The sequence below is a fragment of the Panthera uncia genome, chromosome C2, assembly GCF_023721935.1.
Source record: "Panthera uncia isolate 11264 chromosome C2, Puncia_PCG_1.0, whole genome shotgun sequence".
In the NCBI taxonomy this organism is placed as follows: Eukaryota; Metazoa; Chordata; class Mammalia; order Carnivora; family Felidae; genus Panthera; species Panthera uncia.
In genome coordinates, this window is record NC_064810.1 from 2127204 (window position 1) to 2142511 (window position 15308).

General features: G+C 50.4%; 1 protein-coding gene across 3 annotated transcripts in view; it reads right to left on the reverse strand.

Moving 5' to 3' along the window:
* The window catches only part of TRAPPC10 (trafficking protein particle complex subunit 10), an 87628-nt gene that overhangs the window by 15979 nt on the left and 56341 nt on the right, over positions 1-15308 (reverse strand). For 2 of the 3 annotated variants that reach the window (XM_049627736.1, XM_049627738.1), the window contains 8 exons: positions 14369-14445; positions 13510-13601; positions 11497-11637; positions 11066-11178; positions 6620-7134; positions 5483-5624; positions 4298-4456; positions 3262-3491 (listed from right to left, as the gene is read on the reverse strand). In XM_049627736.1, the coding sequence (XP_049483693.1) occupies positions 3262-3491; positions 4298-4456; positions 5483-5624; positions 6620-7134; positions 11066-11178; positions 11497-11637; positions 13510-13601; positions 14369-14445 (1469 nt within the window). The remainder of the gene's footprint in view (positions 1-3261; positions 3492-4297; positions 4457-5482; positions 5625-6619; positions 7135-11065; positions 11179-11496; positions 11638-13509; positions 13602-14368; positions 14446-15308) is intronic. The other variant, XM_049627737.1, reaches the window with a different exon arrangement.

A 15308-nucleotide genomic window follows, 5' to 3' on the forward strand; every position in this document is an offset into this window, starting at 1 on the left:
CTCTCTCTTTTTATCTTGGTGAGTCTAGCTAAAAGTTTGTCGATTGTATTGTTTCAAAGAACCAGCTCCCAGTTTCATTGATCATTCCTATTGCCTTTTTAGTCTGCTTCATTTCTTTCTGCTCTAACGTTTGTTATTTCTTTCCTTCTACTAACTCTGGGCTTTGTTCCTCTTTTTCTAGTCCCTTCAGGTGTAAAGTTAGGTTACTTGAGACTTCCGGTTTCTTGAGGTGGGCATTTATCCCTACAAACGTCCCTGTTAGACCTGCCTTTGCCATATCTGGCCAATTTGGGTATGTCCCATCTCCATTTTCATTTGTCGCAAAGCATGTTTGGATTTCTCTTTTGAGTTCTTGTTTGACCTAGGGGTTGTTCAGTAACCTGTTGTTTAATCCCCGCATATCTGTGAATATCCCAGTTTTCTTCATGTAATTAATTTCTAGTTTCATACTTTGGGGTCAGAAAAGATGCATCACGTGATTTCAATCCTCTTAAATTTGTTAAGACTTGTTTCGTGGCCTAATATACAATCTATCCTGGAGAATGTTCCATGTGCACTTGAAAAAAATGTGTATTCTGCTGCCTGTGGACAGAATGTTCTGTAAACATCTGTTAAGTCCATCTGGTCTAATGTATCACTTAAGGCCAATGTCTCCTTACTGATTTTGTCTGGATCATCTATCTGTTGATATAAATGGGGCATTGAGATCCCCTACTATCATTGTATTGCTGTCCATTTCTCCCCGTAGGTCTGTTAACATTTGCTTTACATACTTAGCTGCTCCCGTGTTGTGCACACAAACATTTACAAGTGTGGTATCTTCTTGTTGGATTGACCCCACTAAGTAACACTCTCCCCCTTGTCTCTTATTATAGTCTTCGTTTTAAAGTCTATTTTGTCTGATGGAAGTCTAGCTGTTCTAGATTTTTGATCTCTTTATTTGGTTTCACTTCAGTCTGTGTGTGTCCCTGTATCTGAAGTGAGCCTCTTGTAAGCAGAATATACACGGGTCTCGCGTTTTTTACCCATTCAGCCGCTCTGTGTCTTTTGACTGGACACAGAGTGAGTTCGTTTAAAGCAATTACTGACAGGCACATGCCTGTTGCCATTTTTGTTGTTTTCCGACCGTTTCTGTAGTTTCTCTCTGCTCCTTTCTTCTTTTCTGTTATCTTTGTGCTTTGATGACTTTGGTGGTATGCTTATGTTCCTTGTCTTTCTTTTTTGTGTATTTGCTACAGGGTTTGGCTTTGTGGCTACCATGTGGCTTACATGTGACACCTTGTATCTGTAACAATCTATTTTCAGTTAATACTGAAGTTTGATCCCATTCTAAAGCTCAACACTTTTACTCTTCCTCGCCCCCACATTTGATACTTTTGAGTCATGCTTTATATCTTTTTATCTGTGTGTTCCTTAATGAGTTATTATAATGGTAGTTATTTTTACTACTTAGGTCTTTTAACCTTCACATTAGCTTTATAACTGATTAACCCAGTACTTTTACTATATTCTTACCTTTGCAGTAAGATTTATTCTTTCACATGTGCTCTCGTGAACACCCTTTCTTTTCAGTTAAAGAATTCCCCGTAACAAGGCCGGGTTAGTGGTGATGAACCCCTTTAGCTTTTGTTTCTCCGGAGAGCCCTTTATCTCTCCTTCACTTCTGAGTCGTAACTTTGCCGGGGAGAGTATTCTTGGTTGCAGATTTTCCTTTCAGTGCTTTGAATGTATCGTGCCTCTGCCTCTGGCCTGAAAAGTTTCTGCCGAAAAGTCTGCCGATAACTTAGCATCACGTACGTGTACGTAACAAGTGGTTTTCATCTTGCTGCTTTGAAGTCTCTCCTGGCTTTTACTTTTTGGTAGGTAATTATAAGGTGTCTTGGTGTGGGTCTCTCTGGGTTCTTCTTCCTTGAAACTCTCTGGGCTTCTTGGATCTAGATGCCTGTTTCCTTCCCCAGATGAGGGAAGTTTTCAGCCATTACTTCTTCAAGGAGATTTCTGACCCTTTCTCTCTCCTCCTCTGGAAGCCCCATGATCCAAATATTAGTCTACTTGATGTCTTAGGAGCTCCTAACTGTCTTCACTTTTTTTCATTCTTTTTGCTGCTCTCATTGACTGAGTTCCACTGACCTCGAGTGGCTGATCCTTTCTTCTGCTTCATCTGGTCTGTGTTTCAGTTCAGCCGTTCTGTTGTTCACTCTGCGATTTCTCTTTGGTACGTTCTTATATTTCCCACCTCTGTTGAGGTTTTGTGTCCATTGGTTTTTCTCCTGTTTGGTGAGTGTCTTCGTGACCATCACTTTGAACTCCTTATCGGTAAACTGTCTCCGTCTCACTGAGATGCTTTTTCCTGAGGTTTTATCTTGTTCTTTCCTGGGAACATATTCCTGTTTGTCCATTTCGCTGGACTGTCTGAGTTGGTCTCGATACCAACTGGGAACACCCCCCTCTCCCAGCCTGGAAGGAGCGGCCTCGTGTAGGAGATGAACCTCGTCATTCAGTCCCGTCCCGGCTTTCGGTTGTCACTCAAACCTTCGTGCTGTCCCAGCACCTGTTGTGTCTTTGATACCTCCCGCAGTGGAGGGTGTGCCAAGACTTGTCATTGTCCCAGAGCGGAGGGTCTCAGCACGCAGATTCAGGGTGACTGGAAGCCAGGCCCACCGGCAGCAGCTTTTTAAGGTGTGCAGATATGTACAGTCCTGTGGGGCCATTAAAAACCCTCAGAAGTGACATCTGTGTGGCAAGACATGGACATGCCCGAATGAGCACAACGGCAGCTACGCAGTCCTTGAGCTGAAGGACCGTGCATGTGGACCTAAGCCATGGATCTCTCAAATAACGGTCAATCGACATCAACATCAAAGCGTAAAATGATGGCGCTTCCTCCTGGCTAAGTCTGATGGCGTTTCAGTGGGCAGAAATGGAAGCACACCAAGACGCGGAACTCAACCTAGCCTCTTCATCAAGACAAATGGACTACAGACCCAAACTTCCCTCCCCTAAGCAAACATTCTCTCTTACGATAAACTGTCCTTCCCTCTCGAGTTGGTGTAGGAAACTTAGAGCCTGTTTGTCTCTGTCCTTGCACGACGTACCCCTTATCTAAGAAGGGGTGATTCGAAGCTATACATGCTAAATCCAACGAGAGGCTGTGACATCAGGAAAGGGCAATCCACCACTTCAACAGAAGCCCCCTCGTTCGCGCGAGCGCGGCAGGCAGAGGCCGCCTTCCCGGGCTGAGCAATTCCAGCCCCTCCTTACTTTGTGGTCTGTGGTAGCCATGCACTGGCCAGCTTTCTGTGTGTCCTTATGCTTCCCATGGGACTCTGTCATCCCCAGCACGCTGCTCTCTCCTCCAGTTACTGGAGCTGAAGGTAAAGAGAGAACTTCCAGTTCAAATTCAATCACGTGGTACGCAGGAGCAGCGGGCAGACTGATGCTTGTGACCTTGTCAGACGACTGAACCCGGAGCAATGCATCAGAAGCCTTTTCTAGGAAAGACAGAAAGAGTCACTTCTAACACATTCCCTCCGCTGTTCCTTTCTCTGCTGGTAGGTGATAGGCTCAGCAGTGAAGGTCCAGCCCAACTCCTGCTGCTGCTACGTGTACAGAAGAGTGTACTAGAAAGGATTAAGGTGGGAGGGCAGAGGCAGGAAAATCGGGAACAAACCCTCTAAGACAGTAATACTGTCTGGAGGCTGGCTGGCCGTGGGCCACAGAACGGTCGCTGTGCTAAGTCTGAAAGCAGAAAAGGGACACTTCCCACAGGGCCCACCCATGGCCTACTGTGTGCTTCCCTGCATCATGTGCTCCCGCTCCGTCCCACCACCAGACCAACGTCTGCCCAGAAGGGGACCAGTGTCCTCTCTCCACACCTCCTGCCTGGGGACCGGGGGACACGGGACTTTTTGAGGGCTTCTGCCCAGTGCCTAAAAAGGCTGATTTGCTTTTGCTTTTTGGTGATGGGGGTGGGGGTGGGGAGGTAGGAGGAGACTGGAGGCTGACAGGGCATCATCTTGGAGCAGGGACCCAGGCCATGATGCTGCATTACAAGTCCTTAGCAAGCTCAGCACCGCCTGGCCACCAAACATATGCACGGCTCTCAGTCCACCCCCCCCCCCCCCCCCCCCTGCCCCACCCAGCGACAGGGTCCTAGCCCACCTACAGGCAGGCCATTGCCATGAGAGGGCTGCAGGGAGAAGTGGTCCTCAGACACCGCCTGAGCGCGGCCTGGACGACAGGCGCCTTACAGCCTCACGCGGTAGGGTCCGCCTTCACCAGGTGACTGCCGCCTCACCTCTCGTGTTGGAGTAGATCACTGCTCTGTTCTCTGCGTGACACAGGATGAGCATGGCTTCCGCGTTGCTGAGCTGCAGGCTGTCCCCGTTTTTTACTGTATAATGGCCAGTGGTGACAGTGAACTTTACCTTCTGAGGGATACCAGCCAGAAGGCTATCTAAAGGGAAAAAGACAGCGATCAGTATCACAATCAGCGGACGGAAGGCCTACCGCGAGGTTAAAAGGATGCTCCGTTTCTCCTACTAAACCAGATGTGTTCCCTTTAGGTGCTCCATGATCCCCCCCACGGCCCACCCCTCCACCCTCACTCTTCATCTCGGTGCTGTGGGGTGCACAGTTGAGGGGGCCCTCGCCGGGAACAAGAGAACCTGAGACCCGTCAGTACCGAGGAGAGACCTGGGGATCACAGTGGCAACCACGTCTGTGAGGGTCTCAAAACTGATCTGCCAAAAAGGCAGCGAGAGAGAATCCGGTAAGGACACTAAAGACCGGACGTGGAATCGAATGTACTGCTGCTATTCAGAACCGCTTCTGGCTTCTTCGGGTTAGGTCTGGACCTTTGGGCAGAAGGTGCGGCCACTGCTTTCTCCCGGAAGGAAATGGAGGGCGGAGGTGGGCCGCGGTCTCCGTGAATCCCACCCCAGGACGGGCAGAAGGAAGAAGGCAAGAGGTGAGGAAGAGGGAGGAGGAAGAAACAGGTGAGAGGGGCGGGAAGGCGCAGGCAAGAACGGGAGCGAGGGCCATGGCCGGGAGCAGGGTATGAGCACCGCGACCGTGGCGCTCGGAGCACCTGGGCCCTCGGGGCCACGGCGCTAGGTTCGGGTCAGCAGAGGCCCTCCGGTGGTGCCGTGGAACCGGCTGAGACGGCTCAGCACCCGAGGGCCTTCCCTGGAGGCCATGGGGGCTTTTTTTAAAAAAAAAGAAAAGTAGGGAGTATGGAGAGATTAAATAGGAAAACTGCTTTCCTTGACTCTTTGTCCCAAATGGAAGAAATAAGCCAAGTAAATACGTCGTCTTCGGCCTCAACAGCTGAGAAATTCACTCGTCCGTGCTTTTAATTAAGCGCCACGTGGTCTTTGCGCCAGCTCCTCCTACTCTGAGGACTTAACAAAAGGACGGTGGCTGCGGAGAGGGACCGGGGGACCCCTCGGGAAGGGCCCCGCCCAGCCCGGCGCCCACTCACCGGCCAGCGGCTCGACGCGCAGTTGCGGCTCCTGCGAGTACACGTCGTACTGCACCGGGGGGTACAGGTGAGGGAGGACGAAGCGCACCGGGCCCACCGAGGCGCACAGCTGCCGCAGCGTGTACGTTCCGGGCTCCCTGGCCTAGAGGCACAAGCGGGCGAGTCACCCCCACTCCTGTACCAATCCGATCTATGGATCTATGGATCCTCCGAGGGAGGGCTGTGCCGTCCTAGCCGGCCGTCCCCGCCCCGCCCTCCCCCCTCCGCCCTGCACTTCCAGGGCCAGCCGCGCACGAGGTCGCTCGGGAGCGCCCTCCATCCCCGACGAGGATTTCCTAAGTCACTGAGGCGTAACTTTGCCCTTCTGCTTCTAGTCCGTTATTTTCAATCGAACAAACTGGCGTTCTCTCCGACAGGTGTTTAACGGAACATCCGGCATGAGATCGGAGCCCTGCTCTGGGCCTACACTATGAACTCGTGACCAACAGCGAGCGGTCCTTTGCGCTGGCCCCGTCTTCAGTCCAGGAACTACAGGGCTCCCTGCCTGAGGGCAAGGTTTGGAAGAGAGGCCAGAGCCGCTAATTTGACAGCCGAGCAGCCAACAAAAGGAAACAAAGTTTAGTATGACAGCGTGCCACCTTCTTTGAAAGCACAGGCCAACAAACGGTATTTTTTAATACCGGCGAGAGCAAACAGAATTATCCACGTTAAGAACTTCTTTCACAACGCATCAACTGCCAGGTGCCTGGGTGGCTCGGTCAGTTGAGCATCAGACTCTTGATTTCGGCTCAGGTCACGATTCATGAGAGTGAGCCCCACGTCCGGGCTCGCGGGTGGAGCCTGCTTGGGATTCTCTCTCTGCCCCTCCCCGGCTAGCAGGCTCGCACCCTCTCTCTCTAAATAAATAAATAAATAAATAAATAAATAAATAAATAAATAAACATTTGTAAAAAATGTATCAACTGCCACAAATCTGTTTAAGTATAAAAGATTTTTTAAAACGTCAGTCTATTTTTCTTTAAGGATACAAACAAAACCCAGGGTAGGGCACAGAGACGCCACACTTCCAACAGCTGGGGCGAGCTCGACACCCTCCCCGACCCGTCTTTAAAGTCAGCTCCCCACCTCGACACGTACCTGCGTCCTGAACGTTATCCTATTGGCCCCCGGTTCCAGAGTCACTCCGCTACATTTCAGCACATGGGCCCCGTCCTCCAGAGCCACACCGGAGGACGTTTCTAGGGAAGTGCTGCTCTCCTGCCTCCTCAGGAGCATGTGAACATTCTTGCATATAATCCCCGTTGTGTTCAAGGAATTGTCCGAAGGACTTCTCTCAAACATCTCATACAACTCCAGCGCGGGTAAGTTGTTCTGGGGCACGGGGAGAGGCGAGGTCTCTGTCGGAAAGTTAATGGTCCCATTGGACGTCTTGTGCTTGGTCAGCCACTCGGCGGTCTTGCGGTAGTTGTTTTTCTCGATGCTGAAGTGGACGTTGATGGCGACCTGCTCCACGTGGACGGGCATGGGCATCTGGCTGCACAAGGTGATCTCCACGGACAGAACCCCCCCGACGTGGACCACGGCGTTGGAAGGGGTAAAATGGAGGTCTCTCAGTTGTGCAAAACAGTGCAGAGGGAGTACTATTTTCTGACCTGTAAACGCACATTACCACGAGTTAGTCCCCAGGTGTCACCTTGGCTTGCCTGCAGGCGGCGGGGCCTCGGTCGCTACCGGGCACGAGAAGCAGGAAGCGACGCTATTCAAAGGGGACGGCGGAAACCCCCCGGCCCCGCGCCGTCTTCGCACAGCTAAACGAGGTATTTGGTCAAAAGGGAAGCATAAACACATGCCCAGATAACTCCTGGAAGTCATAAAATGTGAACAAATTAAGGTCTGTAAGCTCTGTTTTGGCAAACCTAAGAGAAAAACAGGTCAATTAAGCCCTGAATTTCAAAACAGTATTTATAAATAGTCCAATTATTAGAATTGTTTCAAAGAACTCCACCGCTTTCCCACCTAAAGAAATTCTCAGGTAAAGACGCCACGTTCCCCCCATATATCCGGAAATAAACCCAGGCGCCTGCCAGCCTACGAAACCAGCCAGTGGGGAGCCCTGTGTCCTGGACCCCCAGAGGGCAGCGAGGCCACAGCCTCCCAGTTACTAAGCGGGAGAACCCACTGTACTCTCTGGCCTTCTTTCTGGTTTGTCACAAAATGTACAAGGCTGCCAGACTGGTAAGTTTATTAAACACTAATCAACTCAAGGAAAGACTTGCGGAGATTAATGTTCTAAAAGCACTTGAGGGGCGGCGTGGGTGGCTCAGTCGGCCGAGTGTCTGGCTCTGAATTTTGGCTCAGGTCACGATCTCCCGGAACATGGGCTCCAGCCCCACGTCGGGCTCCACGCTGACAGCACAGCACGGATCCTGCTTAGGATTCTCTCTTCCTCTCTCTCTGCCCCTCCCCAGCTCTCATACATGTGCTCTCTCTCTCCCTTTTAACTATAAATTATAAATAAATAAACTTTAATTAAAAGGAAGGAAGGAAAGAAGGAAAGGAAGCACAAGCGGTCAATCGTAGACTATCTTAGTCCTACAGAGACGTCGTCAAGGAATGCTGGCAGGAGGCGTGCCTGTGCAGTCTCACATACGTGTCACATAAAGCAGACGTGGCACATGGCTCTGCCAATGACCATTTGGGGCACATTAAAGAATCTAAAAGGGGTGCCTGGGCGGCTCAGTCGGTTAAGCGTGGGACTTCAGCTCAGGTCATGATCTCACGGCTCGTGGGTTCAAGCCCCGCGTCGGTCTCTGTGCTGACAGCTCGGAGCCTGGAGCCTGCTTCGGATTCTGTGTCTCCCTCTCTCTCTGCCCCTCCCCTGTTCATGCTCTGTCTCTCTCTGTCTCAAAAATAAATAAACGTTAAAAAAAATTTTTTTTAAAAAAGAATCTAAAAAAACACAAACAAACCAATGCCATGTTGCTCCTGAGAAACCATCCAGATAGCTCAATTTGAGTGAAATGCACCCCAGCAATCAACAACCGTGTATCTACCTACCTGAAGCCAAAATCTTTGGAAACACTGGCTTTCAAGTACTTAAAAACTGCTATAGACTGCACTGTGGTCAACCCCATCCTCTTTTTTAAGTTTATTTACTTTGAGAGTGAGAGAGAGAGAGACAGAGTGCATGCACACGAGCGGGGAAGGAGCAGAGAGAGAGGGAGAGAGAATCCGTGCTGTCAGTGAGAGCCTGACATGGGGCTCAATCCCACAAACTGTGAGATCGTGACCTGAGCTCAAGAGTCAGAAGCTTAACTGACTGAGCCCTCAAGGGGTCCCACTGTGGTCCCCCTTTTTAAGTGGAAGTCCTAGCCCCCAGTACAATGGTATGTGGACATGGGCCCTTTAGGAGATGATGAGGTTTGGATGAGGTCATGAAGCGTTAGTGTCTTTATCAGGAGACGGTAGAGCGAGCGCTCCCCCTCCCTCGCCCTCCCCCCCACCCCTCTCCGCCCTGCCCCTCCCACCCCACTTCTGTCTCTCCTGTTGCCACGTAAAGACACGTCAGGAAGACAAGCCTCATCAGAAACCAACCTTGCTGGCACCCTGACCTTGGACGTCCAGCCTCCAGAACTGCAAGAAACAATGTCTGTTGTTTGAGCATCTGGTGTGAGGCATTTTGCTATGGCAGCCTAAGTGGACTAAGGCAGTAACTATCTTAGATGAGCACTCTTCCTGAAAAACTAAACACGAGGAGCTAAATGTTACAATAAATTTAACCTCACCACACAGCACCACTTACGAAATGGATCTGCCGAATCTCTGGCCTAAATCTAAGCCTTTCAGACCTACCTTCCTAGGTGATGCTCCCTTGAGCAAACACTCAACAAATTCCACAAGGTGGGGAGCCTGTGAGACAATGGGCTCGATGCCTTTAAAAGGTCAGCATCTTACAGCCCAGATGTCACACAGTGGACAAAGGGATAAACAGAGTGCGGTCCATCCATACGAGGACTACTTTCGGCCACGAAAAGGAAGGAAGCACCGACACGGGCTGCGACATGGATGAGTGCTAAAAACGTGACGCGCGGGGACATGAGCTAGTCACAAAGGACCACGTGAGGTTGCTCCATTTACGTGAAATACTCAGAATGGGCATCTACAGAGACAGAAAGTGGATCAGTGGCTGCCAGGAGTGCGGGTAGGAGGAAGGCTGGGAGAAAGAAGTATGAGGCTTCTTTTGGGGGAGACAAAAACGTTCTAGAATTCACTGTATGGAGATGGCCGTGCGTGTCTATGAATGTTCTACAAGCCACTGAATTGTACACTGCAAATGGGTGAGCTGTATCTCAATAAAGCTAGTATATTAAAAACAGCATATTAAAAAAAGGAAAAGAGACGGGAAGAACTGTTCTAAATTAAAAAAGAAGCGAGGCATCTGGCGGCTCAGTTGGTTGAGCATCCAACTCGCTTTTGGCTCAGGTCACGCGCTCACAGTTGCGAGATCAAGCCCGTGTTGGGCTCTGCACGGACAGCGCAGAGCCCTTGAGATTCTCTCTCCCTCTGTCCCTCTCCCTGCTGACGCTTTCTCTCTCAAAAAATAAAAAACTAAAAAGTAATTAAAAGAGAAGTGAGATATAACAATCAAATGCAATGTGTGATCCCTGACTGGACTCTACTAAAAATACTTTATAAAAACATTTCTTTTGCACCATTGAGGAAGATTTGAATATAGACCACTTAGCAGCTGAAGTCAGAACCTTGCTCTTTGGGTGGCTGGGGGCACCCTTGATTTCAGAAGGCCACGCTAAGCAGTTTCAGGGTGAAGTGTGTCATGTGGTCTGGAGTCACTGCCAAGTTCAGCAGAAAGAAAGATACAGATACATGTTTGCCACACGGCAAAAGTTAACAGCTGCTGAATCTAGGTGGGTAGCCTGTGTTATATACTGTGTTATTTTTTTACTTTCCCACAGTATTTGAAAGTTTTCACAAGGAGAAGTTTTAAAAGCGAATCTGACCAGGGCTGTCTGTCAGCTGGTCAAGTTGAGTGTCTGTCAGAAAGAAATGAGACAAATACCACATGATTTCACTCATATGTGGAATTTAAGAAACAGAACAGGGCCACCTGGGTGGCTCAGTCGGTTATGCGTCTGACTCTTGATCTCGGCTCAGGTCACGATCTCACGGTTCGTGGGTTCAAGTCCCGCCATCGGGCTCTGTGCTGACAGCACGGAGCCTGCTTGGGCTTCTCTCTCCCCCTCTCTCTCTGCCTCTTCCCTGCTTGTGCTCTCTCTCTCTCTCAAAATAAAAAGGAGAAAACAAAACGAACGAACGGAAAAGAGACAAAGACCTCTTAAATACAGAACACACTGGTGGTCGCCAGAAGGGAGGCGGGAGGGGCGGGGATGAAGAGCACACTTGTCGTGACGAGCACGGAGCGCGCAGACAACCGCTGAATCGCCACGCCCACACCCGAAACAACTAGAACGCCGTGCGCCAACTCTGCTTCAGCACGAAGCGGGTTTTCAAAAGTGAGGTTCTTCAAAGCACCCCCCGCCCCTCCCCGCAAAGAGCGGGTCTGACCTGGGCTGTCCGTCTGTCGGCTGGCAAAGCTGAGTATCTCCCGGCAGAAGTGCTTCCGTTCGTCCTCAGTCAGGTGGTGATCGCTGGCCAAAAGGCTACTGGTCTGAAGGTAGCTGGAGGAGAGTCAAGGATCTGAGAAGAGGCCCCACTCCCCCAGCGGCACCGGCACCAGAGGCTCCCGGTCCCCAGAGCCTCCGCGTGCAGCCCGGCGCGGAGTCTCCTCGGGGCCTACGTTATCAGGAGCTCCAGGACAGACGTGAGACGTGCCGACTAGGCCCCTAACTTACAGGCGGCCCGGTCCGGGAGCACGAGGCGGGCTTATCCTCTCTTCGCCGTTGGGTGTCTGCCAAACACTCACCGTGGGCCCCGCTGCTCGTACGGACAGAAAGCAAGTCTCCTATTTCGCGGAGAATATTAAACCCAAAGGATACTTTTCGGTCTGTCCAAGGTGTTTCTGACACTCGGCGAGTTGCTTCCTCGTGTGAGTGATGGGCAGCGCCCAGCCCTCAGCCAGGTAGTTCTTCAGTGCTCCCTGCAGGTACACTTCCGCCTTCTGTGGAGACTTTTTCCTCCTTGCAAACCAACACACAGAAGCTTTCGTCATGGTTCGTGACAATCCCGCCCTGCCCGCCGCCCCCTGCACCGACCCTGTGCCGTCTGAGTCCCTCTCTGGCGCTCCCCACGGGAGCAGGACGCGTGGGAAGGCCAAGGGCGAGGCGAGGTGAAGGACTCATCCACGGGGACGCGGCCGGTTAGTCAGGAAGCGCTGACGCCCGCGTCCACCCGCGTCGGTGCCACAGCACCTGCTAAAGTCGGGCACACGCAGAAGCGGTCCGTACAGCCCGACTGAGAGGGAGCTCGGATCGGCTCTGAAACTCGGGCAAACGGCCCTCGCCAGGCCTCAGAGATTTACAGAGAACCCGGAAGAATTTAAATAGCAACACACATCGCCCAAGAGGATCTTCCAGTCCCAGTTTAAACCTTCAAGATGTTTAGAGTAAAACAGGGCACAACTGAGGAGAGCTTGCCAAAGCCTCGGTGACGACACGGACCCCCTGTCCTTCCCTGGAGGGTCCGGGCTCTCCTGAGCTCGCTAGACAAAGGCCAGCGCGGAACAAGCACTCGTCCGCTCTAGGCACCCTTGGGAGACCTTCCAGTGTTGACTAGCCTACTCTTGAAGAAGTAAGGTTCTCAAATTCTCAAATCACATAAATTTGCAAGCTATCAAATGACACACGTCGGTATTCCTACGTCCCCGTGTTTCAAAGGGGTCAGAACCTTTAATACTTCTTCAGTTACTATCTCTAGCCAAAGATTCTCATGTTCTAGAGCAGGCAGTCTACAGGCCAGTGCCCAGCCCCCGGACACGGAGCCCAGCGGCCCCCCAGCAAGTCTGCGGCAAGCGGGGGCCGGGAGCCGAGCCTCTGGGCGGACCAGCGCCAGCCCGCTGGAGCTCCCGGCCTCGCCAGAACCAGTGTCCGGGGGGGGCTCGGCTCACAGCATCCGAGGGGGCGGCCTCTTCGCTCCAACTAAAAACTCACTCCTCAGATTTACTAGATGGAGGCTCAGGAGTGCCACACTCTAGCCCTGTCCTCAGGTGTGTGACTGGCTGGCGGCTACGAGCGCGTGTGGAAAACTAGGAAGTTCCCTCAGACGACTTACGAAGCCCTCTGCGGCCACTTTAATCAGTGAAAGTAAATTGTCTTTTCTGGTTTCGGCTACTAAAATTACTTTATTAATGACAGATTTCAAGATAGCGTCTCAAACACACATTTAAGCAAACGTAACCATCTTTTCCCTTATGATTTACATCCCTTTCCAGGGCTCTGAAATAGCGAGCACACCGCCAGCTCCTCGATGGGCCGATTTCATCAGCCATGTGAGAAATACGCGGAGTCTTTTCGACTCCAAAGCTGGTGCTGGTCTGCACCAGGCACACCGCCCCTCAACCCGCCACGAGCACCCCACTCTCCTGGACGTTGACATCACTGACCTCGAGGCTTTCCATCTTCCAGAAGACAACTGATGTAACTAGGGAAAATGCTATATAACAAAATACTTACGAATCGGTATCCCAGTTTATGCCACTGGATACAGATTTGTAACCATTTCCTCATAATTCTTTCCTTAAGTAAAATTATTACATACCGTAGATGTTATGTATACCACCTGCGTATATAGTTACGTTACGCTAATTTAACTAAAGAAACACAAAGATCACAGAGCGATCACAAAGAAACACAGATATTAAGAGTAACAAGCTGAGAAATCTCTCCATTTGGTTTTTAGAAGAAATAGAAAAAAACACCTGATAACGATTGGCTGACATATTCTACATTTTTCATTCTACACATTTATGTACACTTCGTATTAACCCCATACCTGACATTCTTAGTACATGTCTGAAACGTCTGAAACTCAAAGAAAATTTCAAATTCAATTACATGTAAAACTCTGCCAGGTCCTTCCCAACAAACTTAGCAGACCGGAGCCTTCCGATGCTCGTGTGCATTTCGATGGCCGCGTGGGACAGATCCTGCGGGAAAGCGGAAATCCGCATGAGCCCGTAGTTGATCACCAGGCAACCCCACACGTATCTACCCAGCACTGAAGCGAAAGACTTCGTTGTTAACAACATCATTGTTTATGTCTATTTTTGTGCTGAGTTTTTATGTAATGTGTGATTTATGCAAAGTCATTAACTTGTACATAAATTATGAAGCCTAATGATAAAAGAAATAGGAACTCAGCAGGCATAGAATATTTAACTTCTCAAAGTACTTTCCATATGGGGTAACATTTTTAGTATTTTTCTCACTTTCTGGACAATAGGGACAAAAACCCTCTATCAAATGCTCCCACGTTACCTGCAAGTCAGGAGTCCGGCTGGCCCACCGAGCTCCTACCTACACTGCGCTTCCTACAGTCTAAGTCGAAATCTTTTAAAATGAAGCACAATAGGTTTGTTCAAGTCTACCGTATTTTCTGGTATGCACAAAACCATTCATTGGCCTTTCTTACAATTTCTATTGCATTGAACGCGCAGTATCACTCTGAACAAAATTATAAACATCCAAAGATGCTTTTATGCCTAATTATGGCACCAGGGATACCAATGCACATTTAACGAACAGCAACTATCCTGGGTGTCACCCGTAGTTCCCTAGGGCACCCACCAAGAAGTGGAAAAGGCCCACAAGGAGGAGGTCCCGAACACTATCCCATTCTCAGCCCCACGGTCAACAGAGCCTTCTGGAGACAGCCTTGGGCCGTGGGTAGACAGGTATCACTTGTAATACTTACCAAGTAGTGTTTTTCAAAAGCTTCTACTGATGATAATGCTTCCTTGAGCTTCTTATAAGGACTCTGAGCTGTGTTGGCTTAAAAAGAAACGAGAGTCCTTATTTACCCTCAGTCCTTTTCCATCCTTATTCATCCATACCTGTGTGTAAGAATTCTGAGTGATTCTGAGCCTGGCAGTTCTAACTAACCAACCCGCATTGTCCCGAGCGCTCAAGGCCTCCCGCCCAGTCTGCGCCCGGCCACCCTGACCCCAGCAGGCCATCCTCTGCACACACGGGGTGACCGTCAGTCACTTACGCAGAAGCCGCTTGCGTTTCTACGCACCTCCTCAGACCCGTCATGAGTCTACAATCTCCCTCAAGTGCCACGGGGACAGGCACTCACCTGCACCTGCTGCCTGGGGACCCACAAACAGCCGTGCCCCCCAGAACTCCATCCCTACTTCCGTGCTCGTCCAAGCAATACAGTCACGAAATAGTCTGAAACCCTTCACGTGCTGTTTCATTCCCGACTGAGACCAGAGTTTTTAATCACATCGCTTCCACAACGATCGGAAGTGGTCTCACCCGAGTGGTCACCACGGAATGTGAACACCGCACGGCCCGCCGGGTACTTTCGGTGTGCCCGCGGGCCAGACCTCAGCAAGGCTTCGGCTAAGTCACACTCTTCCGTCTCAGTTCACACCTCCAAGAATCGGGAAGGCTCCTTTCAAAGGGCCTCATGACCTAGGAGTAGTTTACTGAGTAAAAGGATTTCTCTGGCCATACTGTTAGGAAACTAGGTCCCCTGTTAATTCAGAGGGAGACTGGTGCATTTTGACTCTACACAGGCTGTAAAAAGTCACGATCCGCTCATTCGAGCCTGTGAGAGACTCAGAAACGTTTTTTAAAATCCTTCCAATTTCTTACGCTATCTCCAACATTTCTTTACGCTATTAAAT